This window comes from Neltuma alba, unplaced genomic scaffold (assembly GCF_004799145.2).
Source record: "Neltuma alba isolate B1F8T4 unplaced genomic scaffold, ASM479914v2 tig00003893_pilon, whole genome shotgun sequence".
NCBI lineage: Eukaryota > Viridiplantae > Streptophyta > Magnoliopsida > Fabales > Fabaceae > Neltuma > Neltuma alba.
In genome coordinates this window covers 319,303-337,682 of record NW_021633470.1, presented here as the reverse complement: position 1 = coordinate 337,682, position 18,380 = coordinate 319,303, and the positions used below count along the sequence as shown (strand labels likewise).

Sequence of the window (18,380 nt, the reverse complement as noted above, 5' to 3'; positions counted from 1 at the left end):
TGAGGGTAAATTTGGAAATTCACTTTTTCATACTGGGTACAAAATGCAATTGCGCGAGGCCCAAATCGAAAATGGGCTGTATGTGCCTATTTTACGAGCGGACAAAACTACTTAAACGGCCGGAAGTGAACATACGCGCCCATGTTTTTTCTGTTTTCTGTGTTTTTTTTTAATGTGAGGACGTACGGGCGTATTAGCGCGCAGGTGAAACCGCGCGGGTCTTTCGCGCACAAGAGAGAATTCAAACCCTTTCGCGGCAAAATTTTTCGATAGAAAGACATAACTGCCCTCGCCTTCAAAAGAAGCAAAGGCAAAACACCAATCAATTTGCTCCACACCTCGCCTCCAAGTCTACTGTCTTCATAGAAATTCCCTGATTGGACCGTGCAGGCCCTTCCCTCAGCAGCACGTCGTCAAAATTTTTTAGTGAATCTGAACTATAATTCTCCGTCGACGCGCTCCATTTGCTTCGCCATCTGCTGCCTCTCCCGCCATTTTCTCTCCGCTTAAAAAATGTTTGTTAAAAACAAAATCAAGGAAAAAGCACGTGAAAGCAACGAAGGAAAATAGGAATAAACCCAGAACCCACGACAAGAGCCGAACAGCTTCATCCCGCCACTGAAAATGGGTATCAAGGATCTTCTCCGATTCATGAAGCCTTATATCGAACCCATTCACATCAATAAATATGCCGGACAACGCGTAAAAATCGCTTCCCCTTGATTCCAAGTCTCATTTGTTTTCCCCCCTCCCCTTGAGTTGTATCTGGCTGTGTTCTTTCCCATGAGCCCAACCTTATTTTTTGGTGCATCTATGCAGGTGGGTATTGATGCTTATTCATGGCTTCATAAGGGAGGTAAAGAATATCATTTTGCTATTATAGACCCGATGCTGTACTAACTTCTATTTTTTAACGTCGTTGCACTTTGGAGTAATGATGAGAAACTGATGGTGTATTCTACATTTACAGCTTATTCCTGTAGTATGGAGCTTTGTCTCAATTCTGACACTGAAAAGAAGTTTCAATACATAGAGTACTTTATGCATCGAATCAAGCTGCTTCGTCACTATAAGATAACGCCTGTTGTTGTTTTTGATGGCTGCAACATTCCTTGCAAGGCGGCAACGGAGGAAGATAGGAAGAGGCATTGTTCTAAACTCCGTATTTTCACTAGATTTGAAACCGCTAATCTTCATCTTATGTTCTTGTCCCTTCCATTTAGATGTAGGCGCATCTCTTGCTATTAAGTATACAAATTCCCAACGTGGTTGTTGTCTTGATTTCAGGAAACGAAGTGCTAATCGCGATTTGGCAATGGCTAAGCTCAAAGAGGGGAACGTCAACGCAGCCTCAGAGTTATTTCAGGTACAATCACCGCCCCTGTTCGTTTTGAATCAATATAGCATTTGTTTAGAATTTCATTTAATTTTATTTTAGGATTCTACAGTGCAGATTACTCCAGGAATGGCTAATATAATCTACTTAAATGTTTCTGGATGCTGGCTTAAACATTAAATGAGGTCCGTAGCAGGAAACATTATCTAATGAATCCTGTTTCTACCTGGCTGGTTACAACTTGTTATATAGACACACACACAGAGATCCTAGGTAGAACAAGCATAATTAGCAATTGGTCCAGAGTGTATAAATTGTTATTACACAATACGTATGCATAAAAATTTGTTTCCTGTGCCATATGCTTCGTCGACACTCACGAAGTTCAGCATTCATAGAGTTCCCATTCTTCTGTACAGAGAGCACTGAACGTCACTCCCATTATGGCTCATCAACTGATTCAGGTATGTTATGAATTTATCCTTTCACGCTGACTCATTAACCATGTTACTATGAATTTTCCCTCTAATACAATATGATACTACACTTCAAAACAACAATCTGGTGCTAAATCTGAACTTTAGGGCAAATCCTTCATTTAATTACCTCACAGGTTTTGAGATCAGAGAACATTGAGTTTGTTGTAGCTCCATATGAAGCAGATGCTCAGTTAGCTTACATGTCCAAGATTAAAAGGGAAAATGGTGGTGTTGTAGCAGTGATCACTGAGGATAGTGATCTAATTGCCTACGGTTGTCCAGCTGTAAGAACCTATCCAAGACTTTGATATTGTGCATCAAGGTTTTTCGCTTTCCTGTTGACGTCGTTATATTTACCGCTTCAATTTTCAATCTAAAGTACAATGTTATGATTTGAGATTTGCAATGGTTGTTTATAGATTGTCTTTAAGATGGACCGTTACGGGAATGGCGAAAGCATAGAGTTAGACAAGGTTTTCAAAGCTGAGGCTTGTAAACCATCCTTCCGAAATTTTGATATGGAACTCTTCACAGGTATATTCAGTTCAAAGCAATGTGTGCCTGATTATTTACGTTTCTTGATAGTTTACATAATTGAATGCAGTGAAGCTTTTCTGTCCAACAGTGATTTGACATAGTACTTGTAATGCCGTGAATAAACCATGAATATTTCAATGGAAAGGAACGAGGTTGTTGTGTTGTCTATGATGGGCTTGCAGGGTCTTGAGACGACATGAACTTCCTCCTCTACTTCCTCTAGCAATCAAGAAGGGAGGAAAGAAAGGAAGAAAACAAACAAGAAACTTCCATAATCTTCTCTGGTGAAGGGCAGGTTAACATGATATTCTAGGGATGATGTCAGGAAATTTCACCTGCTTCTAAAAAAAAGTGGTGTTTTATTAGTCAACCCGATGTCTCATGCCCTGAAGTTTATGACAGGCTTAAAATTGCAATTTCGCAGGTATGTCTGTCTTAGCTGGCTGTGATTTTCTTCCATCTGTTCCTGGAATTGGTATAGTGCGAGCTCATGCCTTGGTTTCCAAGTATCGCAATTTAGATCGCGTAAGTGTGCTCTCATTTGCTAGTTTGAGGTGGTGGGAAGCATGGTTTCTCAGCAACAACTTGGATGGTCATGTATAACTTGTTTTTCCATTTGGCTTGGGCAATTAGTCTCAGATAGACATTGTATGTACAAAAAAGAAGACTTTCTAACATTAAAACTAAACTAACAATGTTAGTGGCTTAGTATTCTTACTGAGAACATAAGTATTCTGGAACTGCTCCCACCGTTATGTGTGAGGGAAACGGAAAGTCTAAGCTAAATACCCCACCTATCACTTCATATAATTATAATCATCATTGAATGAAAACAAGAAAACTAGAACAGAGTTCACATAATACAATGCAATTTGAATTTGTTAATTTGGATATGTTCACAGTGGCGTCGGATATATTTGTGCGAGTTGAAGTTTACTTAGGTTTGTTGCTAATAGTCTCAAAAATAGTTGAAGAATACTCTATCGTTGGAAGACTGATTGATCCATTGTTAACAGGTGTTATCTGTTCTTAAGATGGAGAAGGGAAATCAAGTGCCAGGAGATTACGCCAAATCCTTCAAAGAGGCAATTGCAGTCTTCCGGCATGCTCGAATGTGCTAATATTAGATTGATCTTTATTTTTAACATATTATTTCTTATTCTTTCAGCAATGACCGTTTGCTTCTGGAATTTTCTGCAGATATGATCCCAATGCTAAGGAGCTCAAGCACCTAGCGCCACTTCCGCAAAACCTACTTCAGTCCTTTGATGGAAATCTTGATTTTTTGGGACCGTATCCTTGATTTCTTTACTTATTTTCCTTTGCGTATTTTGGACCTTTTATAATTCTTCACTCCATGCAAAGTTATCAGCTTCTCCCAGCATTTGTTGCATGGCTATTGTTAATAGCACCTCTGGTCTTGACATTATTTTGTGCTTCAACCTCTAAATAGATGCTTCAGTCGTTCTAGAGGGTGCTAGGATCTGTGCACGTTTGACCTGGATTCCTACACACGCATGCCCGGCAATATAGCTTTATACTGTGGCACATTTTTTGCCATAGGCTATTTGATCTATTTGCATGCTTAATGCATAAAATTTTCGCCCTTAGCTAGTCTTAATGCAATTAGAGAAATTCCTCGAGCAACGGTTACCGCAATAGCAGAAGGCAACTTAAATCCCTCAACTAAGAAAGTCTTTGATAAGCTGGAAAGTTCTGCACTCCCCGTGGACCCCATTGTTCTCAAGAGCAATCGTCAATACCGGAGAGTCGAAGTTTTTGCAACCCCTGCACATGAGCGCTCCTTGAAAGTCTTTGACTCCCTTAATGCCAGAGAAAACAACACAGGCAAGTCATGTGGCTTGTAGAAAGATCTTTATTAAATTCTAAGTTGATTTTAGTAATTTTACTAGGGAAAATAATAACTTTATTTAGTTCACCAAAATAATAACTTTCTTTAAATGCGTGAATGCTTTTATCTTCAAATGTCTCCGTCATGTACTGTTTTCATTATGTATAATGGCGTGCATCATTTTTCATGCGTACAGTGACGTCGTCGAATCTGGTCGTGAACAAGGACAAGTATTCTGGTGAAGCATTGCCACTTCAGAAACTTATTAGACCGTTGGTAACTTGTGGATCTGCAGAGAAGGAAAATATTCCCGATAAAACTCCGTTAAGGGTTCCTGACAACAACCCATTCAGGATAAAACCTGAGGAAATTTGTTTATTTCAGAGGGAGAACCCCGATGAACAAGTTCTTGTTACCAGGAGTGCTGAATACATGGACGTGTGCATGAATCCTGATAGCTTTCCTGAAGAGACGTCTGAAAACCTCTCGAGAAAAAGGAATTTTGAGACCATTTGCTCGGATGAAGCAGAAACTTGCGACGACCAAATTTCAGAGGTGACGGTGGTTGAAGCGGAAGATCCGGACATGTTATGTTGGAACGTGATATCCCAAGAAAGTGTAGATTCTAAGACAGTAAAATGCGCTGACTTGAAAAGAAGAGGTGCAAGTGAGAAAAAATTCAAGAAAAGCGTTGGCAAGAAAGCGGGGGGCAAGAACAGCAGTATCTTGAATTTCTTTTCTCGAGTGTAATCGTTCCACATCCATGCCCATGTCTATAATTTGTGCTCTGGTTTCTTTAGAATTGAGTTGGTTTTTCCAATAACGAACTCACAATTTTGTTAGAACAAGAGATTAGGCGAAGTAGTTCAAACGTTAGTCGTAGTTGTTCCATTGGTCAAGTCGAAGGACGCGCACGCAGGCATGGGCATAGGATTGATTCTTATAGCTGAAAATAGCAGCATGTAATGTTAAGGCCTTCAGATGTACCGGAGGGAAAAAAATAAAAAAAAAAACCCCTAGCATACTACGGAAAATGACAAAAAATTTGAAATTATTAAATTCTAAATTATGTTTGGTAACAATTTATTTAGTGTTGATAATATTGAGTTTGTAATGACAACAAATTTTTATTAATATTTTTTATTTGGTATTTAGTAATTTTAATTTTCTTTTTTACCATTTTTTCTAGCATCTATAGACTATACATTTTAAAAAAATATAATGCATGAAGGCGAATTGAACAAGACAGGTCATTTTCACTCGCTTTAATCTTGGGTGTGTACACGCACGCACACAGAGTTAGTCCCTTTGGATCTAACAATGCAAGTTGCCGACAATACGCCTCATTTCTAATATCGAGGGAAACGTGTTTAATCAAAAGTAGGAAAAATTCCTTAAAAATATACTTAAATAACTCAAATTCTTGTTTGAGTTATTAAATTTATTAAACCCTTGATTAGATCACATAACTCAAAAAGAGATTTTAAAATTTTATGAAATAATTCTAATATTCTTTTCATTTAAAATCAAAAGAGGATTCTGAATTAATATATTTTATTTTGCAATTAACATAATTCAGTTTTAAATTAATAATGTTCTTTCTTTATAACACTTTGAATAAAATTTAATCACAACATAAAATTGAAAATTAATAAGTTTAATTACACAGTTAATAAGTTTTGACTGTAAATTAACAATTTTATATCTCTAAAACATGGTTGCAATAAGTTTTAGAATAAAACTTAATTATGATATAACTTTGAAAATTAATATGTTCTATTTCAGACTTAATGCATTTTAATTAGAGTAAAATACTCTGATCACCTTTCTGTTTTGTTTTAATTACACTGACATCCCCTCTATTTTAATAACATACATTTTAGTCCAAACCATTAACACCATTAAAGAATATTCTGAAAAGATTCTTTACATGCTTTTTTAATTAAAAAAATATTAGAATAAACCTTGTTTCCTACTTTACCCCTCATTATATTAAATATGTAGTTTATCTTTTAATACTAATATTTATTAATAATCTATTTAATATTTTAATAAATTTAATAAATTAAGACATAGCTTTATAATTTTATTGAAAATACATATATACAATTAAAAAACATTTTTTTACTAATATATATTTAAAAAATTACATCACAAGTAAGTTTAAATAAATAAACAAGATTTATTGTAAAATAAAAATTTGAATTTATAAAATTAATAAAATTTATAATATGGTAAACAATTCAATAGTATAACAAAAAATATTAAAATATTTATTAAAATTATTTTTTAATTTCAAATAAAGAAGTATGATATGTCATTAAATAATGATTATAAAGTAATATTTGTATTAAGAAGGGGCAATTTGGTCAAAATAATAGGTCAATCCTATTATTTAACAGTCAACTAACGGATAGGTGGATGGAAGTTTAATCTCAAAATTAGAAAGGAGGTTTGTGTAAGATATATTTTGATTTTAAGAGAGGTCCATACAAGTTTCCAAAATAAAAAGAAGGTCTTTGTAATTTAGATTAAAGAGAGGGGAGGTTGATTTATTTTACCCTTTTAATTATAAATTTAACTTTTGGTCTCTATAACACACTTACAATAAATCACCCGAATACTCCTGGCCTAGTGGTGACTGGCTAGGCCACAAGTGAGGCGAGTCTCTGCTCTTTGAGGGCGGGGGTTCGAATCCTCACTTGTTAAAAAGGGTACCGGGGAGGGCTTTACTTGTCGTCCGGCCCGAATCCGGACTAGTCGATCGCTCGGGTACAACTGGCCCAAAGAGACTGGGGCCCAGAAAAGGCATGGTTGGATACCGGATGGTTTATATCAAAAAAAAAACACACACTTACAATAAATCATTGAATAATACTTGATTACAATACAATTTTAAAAATTAACATATTTTATTTTACAGTTAAACAAGTTTTAATTATAAATTGACAACTTTTTGTCTTTATAACACAATGGTAATAGGTCTTTGAATAAAAATTTACCATAATACATATTAAAAATTAAATGTTCTATTTCACTGTTATTACGTTTTAATTTTAAATTAACAACTTTATGTTAGGATGAAACTGTTAGGATTAAAAGAGGAAGATTTAATATAAAAACTAACTTATTGTTGCTTTCTTGATTGATTTTCCAATTTTTTAATGGTAGGTATTAAGTTTTTCTGGTTTAGAGCTCTTACGCAACACATGAATGATAGAAAATACCCGTCACTCTAGGTTTCTAACAAAAAAGGTATTAGAGTTATTTCATAAATTTTAAAATCTCTTTCTAAGTCACGTGACATAATTAAGGATTTGACAAATTTAATTACTCAAATTTTCCTTAAAAGCATCAAAATAACATTGATGGACGAAAATAAAATACAAAAGCATGATTGAAGAATTTTTTAAAGGACTTCAAATCAGGTAATCAAGGGTGAAAACTATTTAGTCAAAGAAGAGAATTAATTAATTAAATAGATTACATTCCAAAGTCAAAGCAAGCGCTTCATTGAAAATGATAAATACTCCATCCTCAAATTTAGAAAAGATGTAATCTATTTTATAAATTTTAATTTGATTTTAACATTAAATGTTTTTTTTTTTGGAGTTTTGTCCTTAATTGTTTATTCTTTGTCCTTTGTAATACTCTCTACTATCACATTTCCTTGCATCGTTTTCTTTATTTATTACAAGGACATATTTAAAAACAAAAAAATATTTTTAACTTATTTATTATTTTTAACTAATTTTAACTAATAATTTATTATCTGTGAATTAATTATTTGAAGCTTATAATAAGAATAAAAGATAGTAACATTTACATTTGTCTTGTACTTTTAGAGGGTGTTTGGATATCCTAAAAAGTGCTTCTCAGAAGCACTTTTTTGCAAATCGAGATAAACTCTTCTACATATTTACCTCATAGACTGTAAAATCATTTCTGAAACCATGGTTTGGTTTTCATCTAAACACCTTCTTAAGCTGAGTCTTAATTGGTTCATTTTTTTTTTAATAGTGAAAAAGACTTGTATTAACTAACATGTACAAAATTATAAACGAGAGCCAGTTAAGCTGTCATGTCTATAAGCCTAATAAGACTATCTGTTGACCGAATGTGAGTTGCAAAAGTGCAAACAAACATAATTATAATCTCTGGGCTTGGACGCCTTGTTCATGAAAACGATCTTGTTCCTGTTGTCCAAAAGCTTCCAAATAAGTGTGCCAAAAAATAAGCTCGAGTGAGTGCCCATGATTCGTGGATTGAGATTCCCTAACAACCAGTCTTGAAAAGTCTTTCCATAGAATTCTTGGGCTCTTTGCTGGGGAATTACCTTAGACCAGCAGGATTTGGCTACTGCACAGCGCCTTAAGATGCGGTCAAGGTCTTCTAAGTTACCATGACAAAGTTCACAGGTACCATCAAAAGTCATGCCTCGTCGGATTCGCAGTCTTAATGGGTTCTTTTACTTTGTTTTGCGCCCCCTGAAACGTTGAGATTTTTATTTTTATTTTTATTTTTTTGGTCTTTTAAATGAGAGCTATGATGAATTGCTTGGCATCAAGTTTATTACTGTAAATTTAATGTCTTTCTTTTACGTTGAGTTTTTTAGTGTAAGAAATGAACTATCTGAAGATAACAGAGGAAATTATGCAAATTTTATAATTGATAAGCACTTATTTTGAAATCAGAGATGACTCGTTAATAACACAAGCGTATTTGGGGCAAAACCACACGAGACATTATTATGGGTATCTTCGCCAGTTGTGTTCACTGCTTGTTTCTGGTAAGTAGCTGCTTGAACCAATATGCAGACATCTTGGGGTATCTATTGAGGGTATCGAAATCAACATAGACAATGCCAAACCTAGATGTGTATCCCAATCTCCATTCAAAGTTATCCAGCAAGGACCATGCAAAGTACCCCACCACGTTCGCTCCATCATCAATAGCCTTCTTCATTTGACTCAGGTACTCTCTGTAGTAATTGATCCTTGCAGCATCTTGCAACCCTTCAGCAAGTGTCAAGTTCCCTGGATCATCCATTCCTGCAAACCATTTTAATTTTTTTCATTCCTTCATTCACATGCAATTAAAAACCAACCAACCAACTGCATCACAACAACAATATAAAAATGACCATTTTCAGATAATATCACTGTTGGGTTTCCATAACGCTCCTTGATGTAGATTAATGCCTTGTACATGCCCCATGGTACTTGGTACAGCCAATTTGAATATGCCTGCAAAATTTTCAACGGAAATAAGGTTAAACCATGTTCTATGCATGTTGGTCACCATTATTGCCTGACTTACTCTTGAACCAATAGGCTTTCCATTCTTTGCATCTGCATTGTCCATGAGAATGTAAAGGTCAGTTGTGAGAATTACTAGATGGACGACAATAAAAGTAACATATCACTAAAGGAAGGATTATCTTACATTCAAATCCAACATTCCAGTCTTGCTGGTAGCCCAGGATTTCTGATTTTGGTTGATGAGGATCATACATGTAGTACGTAGTATACTGATTGATGCCAACAAAATCTATTGAACCCTTCACAATCTTGACTTCTTCCTCAGTGAACTTGGGGAGCCTATTCCCAACAAGTACTTGCATAGTTCTTGGATACTCCCCATACACAATAGGATGGATGAACCTGTGTCATTTCATACACTATTAGTTGAAGTGTCTTATTAATCAGTATACAACTGTAAACTCCGTTGGTTTTATAGTACATATGTTTAGGCCCTTTACCATCCGACATGAAAGTCTCTAGCTCTTTGAGCTGCACGATTGTCAGCCTTTGATCTTGTAAGAGGTTCATACCAAACAAAATCCAAGAGGATTCCAATCCTTCCTTTTTGCTCTTCCTATAAAACCGCCACATTGATCATCATGGCATTAGAATTTTCAAGAACTTTTAACTTGACTTGTTGAATTAACATTTACATTCTTTGTTTGAACATTACTTGGTAATTGTCTCGATATCTTTGAACTGCAGCTGCATGCATTAGTATCAAATTGTGTGCAACAATGTAAGGTTCAGTGGCTGAATTGCCGACCGAACAATTTCCAAATGCTTTTGAACACCTTCCGGGAGCAAAGAAGCCATTATCATAACCAAGAGCAGCCGCTACTCTTGGTTCATTAAATGTCATCCAATTCTTCACTCTGTCTCCAAAAGTCTTGAAACAGAATTCTGCATAATCTGCATAGTCTTTCCTGTAATCTAACTTTGTTTCAGTAAATTAAGACTATACACTAACTTGAAGCTTATAAATAATTAATAATAAGCTATAAAGCATCTATCTTTCATGTACTCACACAACATTGCGGCTCAATAATCCTTGGTATTTCAACTCAAGAGCTAAAGGGAGGTCGTAATGATAAAGATTTGCATATGGAGTAATACCTGCAGATGATTCAGACTATAACAAGGGAACACAAAAAAGAGGAAAATACTCCTATCTAGTCTATAAACTCGATCAATCATGCAAGATTCACCTCGCTCCAGTAAGTAATTAATCAGCCGATTGTAGTAGGCAACGCCTTCCCAATTTACTTCGCCAGTTCCATCTGCATTGGCATTGCGCTCAATTATTAAAAAAGACGGGCCCTACTTTAGGGTCTAATGCATAAGCATTAAAATATAGTGATGTGTAATTACTTGGGAAAATTCTGGACCATGAAATGGAGAAGCGGTATGCATCAAAGTATAGATTTGCCATGATATCCACATCTTCCTGTTCAATGAAACATGCTTTGACTCTTATTATTCATTCAGATAATACGATGCAAACTCGCGACGGAAAAGCTTCACTGTCTCTCTTATGCAATACGTATACATGCACATTTCTCATTAAGTAAAAAAAAAATCTCCCTCCCTTCATTTATTTTTCGAACTTTCTTTTAAACTTTTTTAGGGAGAAAACACTTACTTTATATCGATGATACTGATCCACAGCAACGTCTGCAGTGCCATTGTTTGCAATAACCCCTGTTTCCATACAATTACAGATTTTGATTTTTTTTTTTTTAAAAGGGAAAGAAATAAATAAATAGAACCCATATTAAGAGGTTAAAAAAAAATAGTGTTAGATTAACTCCCCCCTAGTGTGGTTACAAAGTAATAAAGAAACAAACCAGCTTTTAATTTATTTAAGCAGTTAACCACAATATATAATTTCATAGGTAGAGGAGTGGGAATAATGTTAGAAACAAGTACTGATGGCATACATTAGCTAAGAAACAAAAGACCACTCAAATTGCGAAGGCGGTAACTCATATTGGAAACGAAAAAGGAAAAGGTAAATGAACCAGGATTGTTTTGGATAAAAGCATCCCAAATGCTGGGGCCACGGCCTGCGGCGAGGGCCATGCCCTCCACTTGATAAGCAGACGCGGCGGTTCCGAACACAAAACCGTTGGAAAAGTTGGCTCTGCTCAGTCCTGCCGTATCAAAATCCAAGGCGGTTGCATCATCATCAACCTCCCATGCAGCTGCAAACCACTGGATCAGCACCAAACATAGCAACCACCTCACCAATCCACACCCCCCCATCTCCATGCTCGATACTCAGAATGAGTCGGGCAGAAGCGTAATTTATAGGGTGATATGTTGTGCATAATTAACTGCATAAAGTATACCACAACACAAGAAGATGGAGCAAGCAAAGCATACGTTTTCTATTCATGTGGCTGCGATAAGGTTGATTCATTCACGGGGATAAAGCATATCCAAGTCCTATATTTAGGTGGGGGGTTTTGATGTTCTGGGGAGAGGGACGTATTCTGGCTCCAGAATCTGGGGGCCAAAGAGGAAGCTGCCTTGTCATTTTGCAATCTTTTTAGCTTGTGCAGCAAGTAGAGATCGGTGGGCGACGTCCCCTTCTGTTCTGCCTCCTCCGCCAGCCCTGTTTAGTTTATTATCATTATCGCATCACTCTCCTTTCTTGCCATTCATCCTTCCAACAAAATGACGCGAAATCATTCATCTTTATTTTCTTCTACACTTGTGGTGCGCATGAATTTGTAGCGACTCGCCTGATACTGTCAAATTCTGTTAGATTCACGACTTTTCTATACCCCAAATTTTGCTCCTCCACGAGTCTTGTTTTGCTGAAGTTAGGAAGCAGATTTTAAAACCTCCGCCATAAGAAAACTTTGGAATGAAAAAAAATGTCAATTTGAACGGCTGTGGCCAGATGTAGCATCTTACACCACAACCACAAGAAGCATTCATTTTTAGTGGCTTTTCTTTCTTTATATTTCCGCTCAGGTTCCCAATGATCTGTGTTTGATTATATTCATTCAACATTATGATATGTTTATGTGTGGAAGAGTCTTCACAAGTGGCAGCCTAATTCAGCAGACCATGAAAATGAAGGGAGTGACAATCCGCAAAAGAACAATAATTTAATCTTGAATTTTAAATTTTACTCTTGTACTCGTTAATGCATGGTTGAATACAAAGAGAATTGGTGGGATTAAAAGGTGGGGTGTGATGCGTTATTTAGATGGGAATTGATTTCTTTTTCTTCTTTTTTTGCGGGGCAATATATGATCACCACTCCTCGTGCTAATATGTGATAGTGTAATTAGTATAAACAACCATTCTAATCATAGGACAGTAACGGGGGAAGCGTTTGATTACCTGATCCAAACAATACCATGCACCATATACAAAGTTTCGTGTTTTGGGCTACCAGTCCAATTCAAGTGTTGTGGTCGACTTCCCACGCACGTATGCATGATTTGCTTTCAATACGCAGCATTCATTCATGTGTTGCTTCAACATTTTGTGATCTGTGCATTGTGTGTTGTTCAAGTAATCTGTAAACAGACGGTGAAGGCTACAAATTAGCTTTTGTTTGGAATGAATCACAAGTCTCGAGAGAGGGTGCGTGCAAGCATGTGTTACTTACCCCCTCTTTTCCTATTCCTACCCACCAACTGTTTATACCCACACACAAAACATGATTCTCATCTAACAACTCCCTCTGCAGCGATTAGGTACGTGCGTCATCATATTGGAATCACGAAGTACACTCTACTCTTTATACCTCAAAACTCCACCCAATCCTAACGCCATTATTAATTGCAGAAACGATGAATGCCTTGTACTTTTCAACCACTTGCCTTTCTTAGGAAACCCCGTCTTCAACTGAATTTCCCAAACCTACACCATATACAGTATGTATTTCACTGTTCAGTAATTAATCAATACGATGAACTGAAGACTTTGAAACTCATATGATGGCACAAACAAGAAGAGCATCAAATAATCTAATTCCTAGCTTCTCTAAATACGACCTTTGTTTTCTCAACTTTAATCGAAGAGGGCACGCTGCTGCTGCTGCATCATAAGTTTGTTTCCTTGACCAGCAACATAGAAAAAGGAACTTTGGACATTGCTTCAAGTTGAAGTAACACATCATGCAAAATAGATTGGACAGCCCAGAACTCACATAAAGTTTTGTAACAAACCTCCTTAGCTAAGTCAAGCAAGCAAAGTTGTCCAGCACAAAATCATCAAAATCTAACATAAGAGAAAAATATCGACAAGTTAATGTAAGAAAAAACCGCTTTTCCACATATATGGCGAATCTTATCGTACCCGTTGATTATCAAGGGGAGGTCTGTTGGCAAATGCAGAGTCTTGATGCCATGTATTCCAATCAAGATTAACCGAAGCATCTTCATCTCTATGCTCCAAATCCTGTATAAACTTTCATTGAGAATAAAACACTTTATTAACAGTGATCTCACTACATGAGGAGAAAATTTCTAACCGGTGTAAAAGCAAAGAGCAGCAAATTGTTGATTCTTGAAGCCTCAGGTGTTTCATCAATGCAAATTTCAACTATTTGTATATAAAAGGTCCAAAACAACATCGCATGCCCGTCTAGCTCAGTCGGTAGAGCGCAAGGCTCTTAACCTTGTGGTCGTGGGTTCGAGCCCCACGGTGGGCGCTGAAATCTTTTTGGATTCTCTGATGTTCAGTCTAACATATCACTCCCGCATGTGCCCGCAACGCCGTAAACAAAACGTGATTTTTTTTTAACACTTCTCTTGGGGCTAACGGACATTTCCACCTTATAATCAATTTGAAAAGAAATAACTCGAGAGCACATGTATGGCCTGGAACTAATTCCTCATCGCTAAACAGATGATGAATATGAAAAAAGCTTGTTTGTGGGTCTCTCAAATATGCGCACACAAATAATCTGAGATGCCTTTTTGGCGTTGGAAGTGTAATTATTGAAATATAAAAGCAGAGGGGAGTTTGTTTGTGTGTGTGTAATTTCAGGTGCGTTAGTAAGGAAGGCAGCAGGAATGAAAATGGCAAATGGTTATATTGAAGGAAGTGATAAGAGCGCACGGGAAATAGGGGAGACAGTAACAATTAATATAGTGTTGTTGGTAGGGGTAAGACCAGTCGATGAGCCAACAGTTGCCTTCTCTTCTCCGTTTACTCTTCAACGTCGTCCATCACATACCCTATCTACCCCCCCCCCCCGCCCCAATCATTCTCCTCTATGTGTTCATATCTTTCTCCACATACCTCTCTCTTACACATTACATATACGCACACCACTTGCATATACCTGAAAATCAACCTTGCTTCATCATTGCCGTCGCCCAACTTGGAAGGTATAAGTCAACATTTACCTATATATAGGTGTCACATCCGCTTCCTTCTCCACAAAAGCACCTATTTATCATCTTTTTCTTCCTTCCTTTTCGGACAGCCTTTTCCCTCTTCACTCTTCTCCCCCCCCCCCTTCTTTATTTCTGCTGTTCATTCATTTCATAATGCGAGCGTATCCCGTTTGCGGGGGAAGGAATATGCAGTGAGGGCGGGCTTCGTATCAGCTTGAAGGAAACCCGCAAGATGACATCTTTCTCTGTGTGTGTGTCTGCCTCGTACGCATTCCGTGTGGGTGAGTGATTTCTATGCTTTCCTTTGTCAACTGAACATTTCTCTTGCCCCTTGACTTTATTTCGTTGTCTGTTCGACCTTGAACTTCACATTTTCTTTCCAACTCCTGATCTGGTTGCTCTGTGCCACCCTATAGTGGCTCAGTCTTACATCTCTGATTAATAATTAGTTTAATAGGGCAGTTCTCGCCACACAAGATTTCTTCGTCTTTCTTCATTTATATTCCTTCCTTGCCACACCAACACACACACACAATATGTTCACTCTCTGGCTTTATAGGCAGTGCGATGAAAAACAGTGCATATATATTTATCAAAAAAAAAAAAAGAGGTTACATGACAACAAATCTGTAATTGGATCTGATGACAAGATTTGAGAATTAATAGTGAGGTGAACAAGGATCGATTGGAAGAATTTTGTAAAGAGCTTGAATATTTTTAACCTTATCATATTTTTTGTTAAATAAACCAAATCAAAGTTGCACCATTTGGTCATAATATAAGCAAGTTTATATGGAGAGGTGGAAACGTAAGTATTAAGGTCGAGCAGGCGGCGAAATTGAGTTTTCGGCAAGAACTGTTTGCTTGACAAAGGTTCTAGCGCGGAAATCAATCATCAGTGCCATCATTCGTATGCTCTCCTTCAGCACTACCATCCATTCATTTCTGGTATGTGGAAAACTCCCTCTACCTCTCTCTCACCCTCAATTACTTATTCCAAACATATAAACAAATACATCGGTCGTTAAAATTCTGTGCTATGTTCCAACTTATTGATATGTGTGTGTGTGTAACTAATTTCATATGATTTGAAATGACTTTGCTAGTTAACTGAATGGAACATTAATTAGCGAAACTATAAATTTCTGCTGGTTTCTCGGTGAAATCTCTTGTGCCACTAATGCTGTATTTGTCGTATTATTTCCTCAAATAAGAAGCACAAAGACGAATGGTTCAAGAGAAGGAAATGCTCCCTGATAAAACTTAGAGTTCAAATTAGACGACTACGAGGAATGCTAAGTATATATGTTGTAAAACAAAAGAAAAAGCGGGAAATTAAGGGTCATATGGGTTATGAAATTGTCCAGTTACGTTGTAACTTAGTGAGAAAAGACCAGGAACAGGCACTGAACCGATCCCTCACAGGAGTATTTCGATGTGCAATTTAGTTATCTTTTCTTAAAGCTCTTGTATTGCAGCAAAGTAAATTTATTTTCTTCTTCATGTTAAATCACTATTGAACTTCCATAGTCTTGTTCTCCTGAGTAAAATAATTTTTTTAATGACAAGGGCACGGCCAAAATAAACCGTGCAGAGAGGAAAATGAAATTTTATCACCTAGCTAGTAGTGGCAAATATTGATAAAACTTATTGTTTAATTTATATAAATATATATATCATTTTATCAACCAAATTACTTGTATATTATGCCAGCCAGTCCTTATGTGTATATGTGTGCCCCTTGCTTGCCATCCATTTGTACGTAATGGTCTCTTTTGATTTAAGACTAGCCTCATTAATTGAGGAGTAAAGGTAGGTTTGTTATCAAGAATACTAAAGGAAGCTACAACAAACTGCATGCTCTTGCAATTTGTTATAGCTGTACTACTACTCATATCTATAATATTCTTGCAGACACTATTTTCAAAGCTCAGAAATTTACCGTAAATATTGGAGGATTTTCTCTCACGGGAAATAAAACAAATGCAGATCGAACAGTTCATTTATATGCTCTGGCTTTATGCAGATTGTCTCACAAGCTTAATTGTCTTTCTGCAATCGGTCATATGCATGTATTCACCTCCAGTTCAGTTCATGTTGTCCTGTAAATTGTGTTACGTATGGTACGGTTTTGTGTGAAAAATGCGAGCAGAAGATCGAAGAGCACGTGGGAAGAAGGGAAAACGTGGCGGGCTGGCTTGGCTAACTATATGGAATGGGAAGCATATTGCATAAATGATCTGCGCAAATACACACTCTTTATTAAACTTCCATCATTTCATTGCTGGTCAAAAGAAAGAAAAGAAAGAATTCTTCATTTTTCATTCAGTTGTTGGGTGCTTAGAACATTCTAGATAAATATTTGTCCCGTCCGGTTCCTACCCTTCTTCCAGTGGTTACTTATGCGCGCGCGCGCACACAATATCTCCGACCTAACTCTCTCCTTATCATCCAGACTTGTAGGTGAAGGACAGTTCCTTACTTTGATCCCTCCTTAATTAATTTCTGCCGACACCTAACTTAAATGTATATCCTATGACCCATGCAACCTTATATGCACCATCACTTAATTTCCTCCGCCACCTCATCGCTTCTCTTTATTTTCTTTCCCTTTATACCCAACTTACAATCAATTATACCATGGTTAAATATTCCGCCACGCTTAATTTTATCTGAAGTATCGTTTATACATTCAGTTGCGTCTGTTTGTTCAATTCGTAGCTTGCACCAGTATTTTCTGTTGGTTAGGAAGCTGCTTATATAAGGCCAATTCTGTGCTAATTTGGGCCGGGGTGGAAGCTTGGTGTGGAATTAAATTGGGGGCCATAATTTCAAAAAGTGAAGTACAAAATTAACTATTGGAAAACTACGTACAGTTAACACATGCATCTCCTAAATTCTCGAATTTCTTCCTCTTTGATGAGACTGCTTAACTGAGTGCAGTACTGGAATAATGATGATGGTCGACGAGGGAATCTCTTATGGAGGAAATTGAGGTGTGATGGTGCAGCAAACACACAGAAGGTAACGTTTATTTCTCATACTCTAGCCACTTAAACTTTGGGGGATAATATCAAACTGAAATGTATGTGATGACGTTATGCTTAAAATATTGGGTTTGTTATGAGTTGGATGTGATATAATAATCTTGAATTCTACTCCTTTTGAAAGCCGTCTCTCGGTTACATGCACACAGGATATTTTAATCTTTAACTAGGAGCCAGCAAGTTATCATCATATAAAGGAATAATTTTATATACAATTCTAATATTTTCTAAATAATGATCCCCACAACTATATTTCTCCATCCAAGTATATATACTAGTATTATCATTATCTTTTCCTTTAAAGAAATTTAATTTTGCCCGTCTCTCCGGATTCGATGATGATCGATCGGATCCCAATAAGAGAACTATATGCAAATGAGCAAATCGTCGTCCGTTTAGTATTGTGACGTGAGCATGACCCGACGTCCTCCTTTGCTATCAGTGTCGCAATTGTTTGTGT

The 18,380-nt window shown here is 36.7% G+C and overlaps 2 protein-coding genes, 1 long non-coding RNA gene and 1 other non-coding gene across 5 annotated transcripts; 3 read left to right on the top strand and 1 right to left on the bottom strand.

The window, feature by feature from the left end:
- The first annotated feature begins 493 nt into the window (after window positions 1-493).
- LOC114742960 (exonuclease 1) lies at window positions 494-5,021 on the top strand. 2 transcript variants are annotated; one of them, XM_028931189.1, is made up of 12 exons: window positions 494-702; window positions 820-856; window positions 971-1,145; window positions 1,288-1,366; window positions 1,756-1,800; window positions 1,950-2,099; window positions 2,235-2,349; window positions 2,777-2,877; window positions 3,369-3,466; window positions 3,553-3,645; window positions 3,983-4,200; window positions 4,401-5,021. In XM_028931189.1, the coding sequence occupies exons 1-12, from the start codon at window positions 625-627 to the stop codon at window positions 4,952-4,954; spliced, it is 1,743 nt and encodes a 580-aa protein (XP_028787022.1). In that variant the 5' UTR covers window positions 494-624; the 3' UTR covers window positions 4,955-5,021. The 2 variants fall into 2 exon arrangements, with proteins under 2 accessions (XP_028787022.1, XP_028787023.1); XM_028931190.1 differs by lacking the exons at window positions 494-702; window positions 820-856 and adding an exon at window positions 766-819 and having other exon boundaries at window positions 1,120-1,145.
- Window positions 5,022-8,878: 3,857 nt separating this feature from the next.
- Window positions 8,879-13,869, bottom strand: LOC114742954 (beta-glucosidase 44). The gene is made up of 16 exons (XM_028931185.1): window positions 13,828-13,869; window positions 13,524-13,705; window positions 13,136-13,389; window positions 12,865-13,043; window positions 11,893-12,329; window positions 11,529-11,711; window positions 11,150-11,208; window positions 10,879-10,954; window positions 10,716-10,787; window positions 10,536-10,623; window positions 10,181-10,433; window positions 9,966-10,081; window positions 9,650-9,867; window positions 9,524-9,555; window positions 9,348-9,450; window positions 8,879-9,255 (listed from the first exon to the last, which is right to left on the bottom strand). The coding sequence occupies exons 5-16, from the start codon at window positions 11,927-11,929 to the stop codon at window positions 8,978-8,980; spliced, it is 1,515 nt and encodes a 504-aa protein (XP_028787018.1). The 5' UTR covers window positions 11,930-12,329; window positions 12,865-13,043; window positions 13,136-13,389; window positions 13,524-13,705; window positions 13,828-13,869; the 3' UTR covers window positions 8,879-8,977.
- A 240-nt stretch (window positions 13,870-14,109) lies between these two features.
- Window positions 14,110-14,182, top strand: TRNAK-CUU (transfer RNA lysine (anticodon CUU)). The gene has a single exon. It is a non-coding gene; the product is annotated as a tRNA-Lys (tRNA).
- Window positions 14,183-14,965: 783 nt separating this feature from the next.
- Window positions 14,966-17,587, top strand: LOC114742958 (uncharacterized). Its single transcript, XR_003739935.1, has 2 exons — window positions 14,966-15,821; window positions 16,088-17,587. It is a non-coding gene; the product is annotated as an uncharacterized LOC114742958 (long non-coding RNA).
- The last annotated feature ends 793 nt before the right edge of the window (window positions 17,588-18,380 follow it).

What these genes read in the sequence shown, in the direction of transcription:
- LOC114742954 (XM_028931185.1), bottom strand. Translation starts at nt 11,929, where the DNA reads ATGAATCAACCTTATCGCAGCCACATGAATAGAAAAC. An exon ending in ATGGTCCAGAATTTTCCCAA is followed by an intron (nt 10,788 to 10,878) that starts GTAATTACACAT and finishes ATGCCAATGCAG; the next exon opens with ATGGAACTGGCGAAGTAAAT. An exon ending in TAATTACTTACTGGAGCGAG is followed by an intron (nt 10,624 to 10,715) that starts GTGAATCTTGCA and finishes AATCATCTGCAG; the next exon opens with GTATTACTCCATATGCAAAT.
- LOC114742960 (XM_028931189.1), top strand. Translation starts at nt 625, where the DNA reads ATGGGTATCAAGGATCTTCTCCGATTCATGAAGCCTTATATCGAACCC. An exon ending in TTCATGGCTTCATAAGGGAG is followed by an intron (nt 857 to 970) that starts GTAAAGAATATC and finishes CTACATTTACAG; the next exon opens with CTTATTCCTGTAGTATGGAG. An exon ending in TGATATGGAACTCTTCACAG is followed by an intron (nt 2,350 to 2,776) that starts GTATATTCAGTT and finishes GCAATTTCGCAG; the next exon opens with GTATGTCTGTCTTAGCTGGC.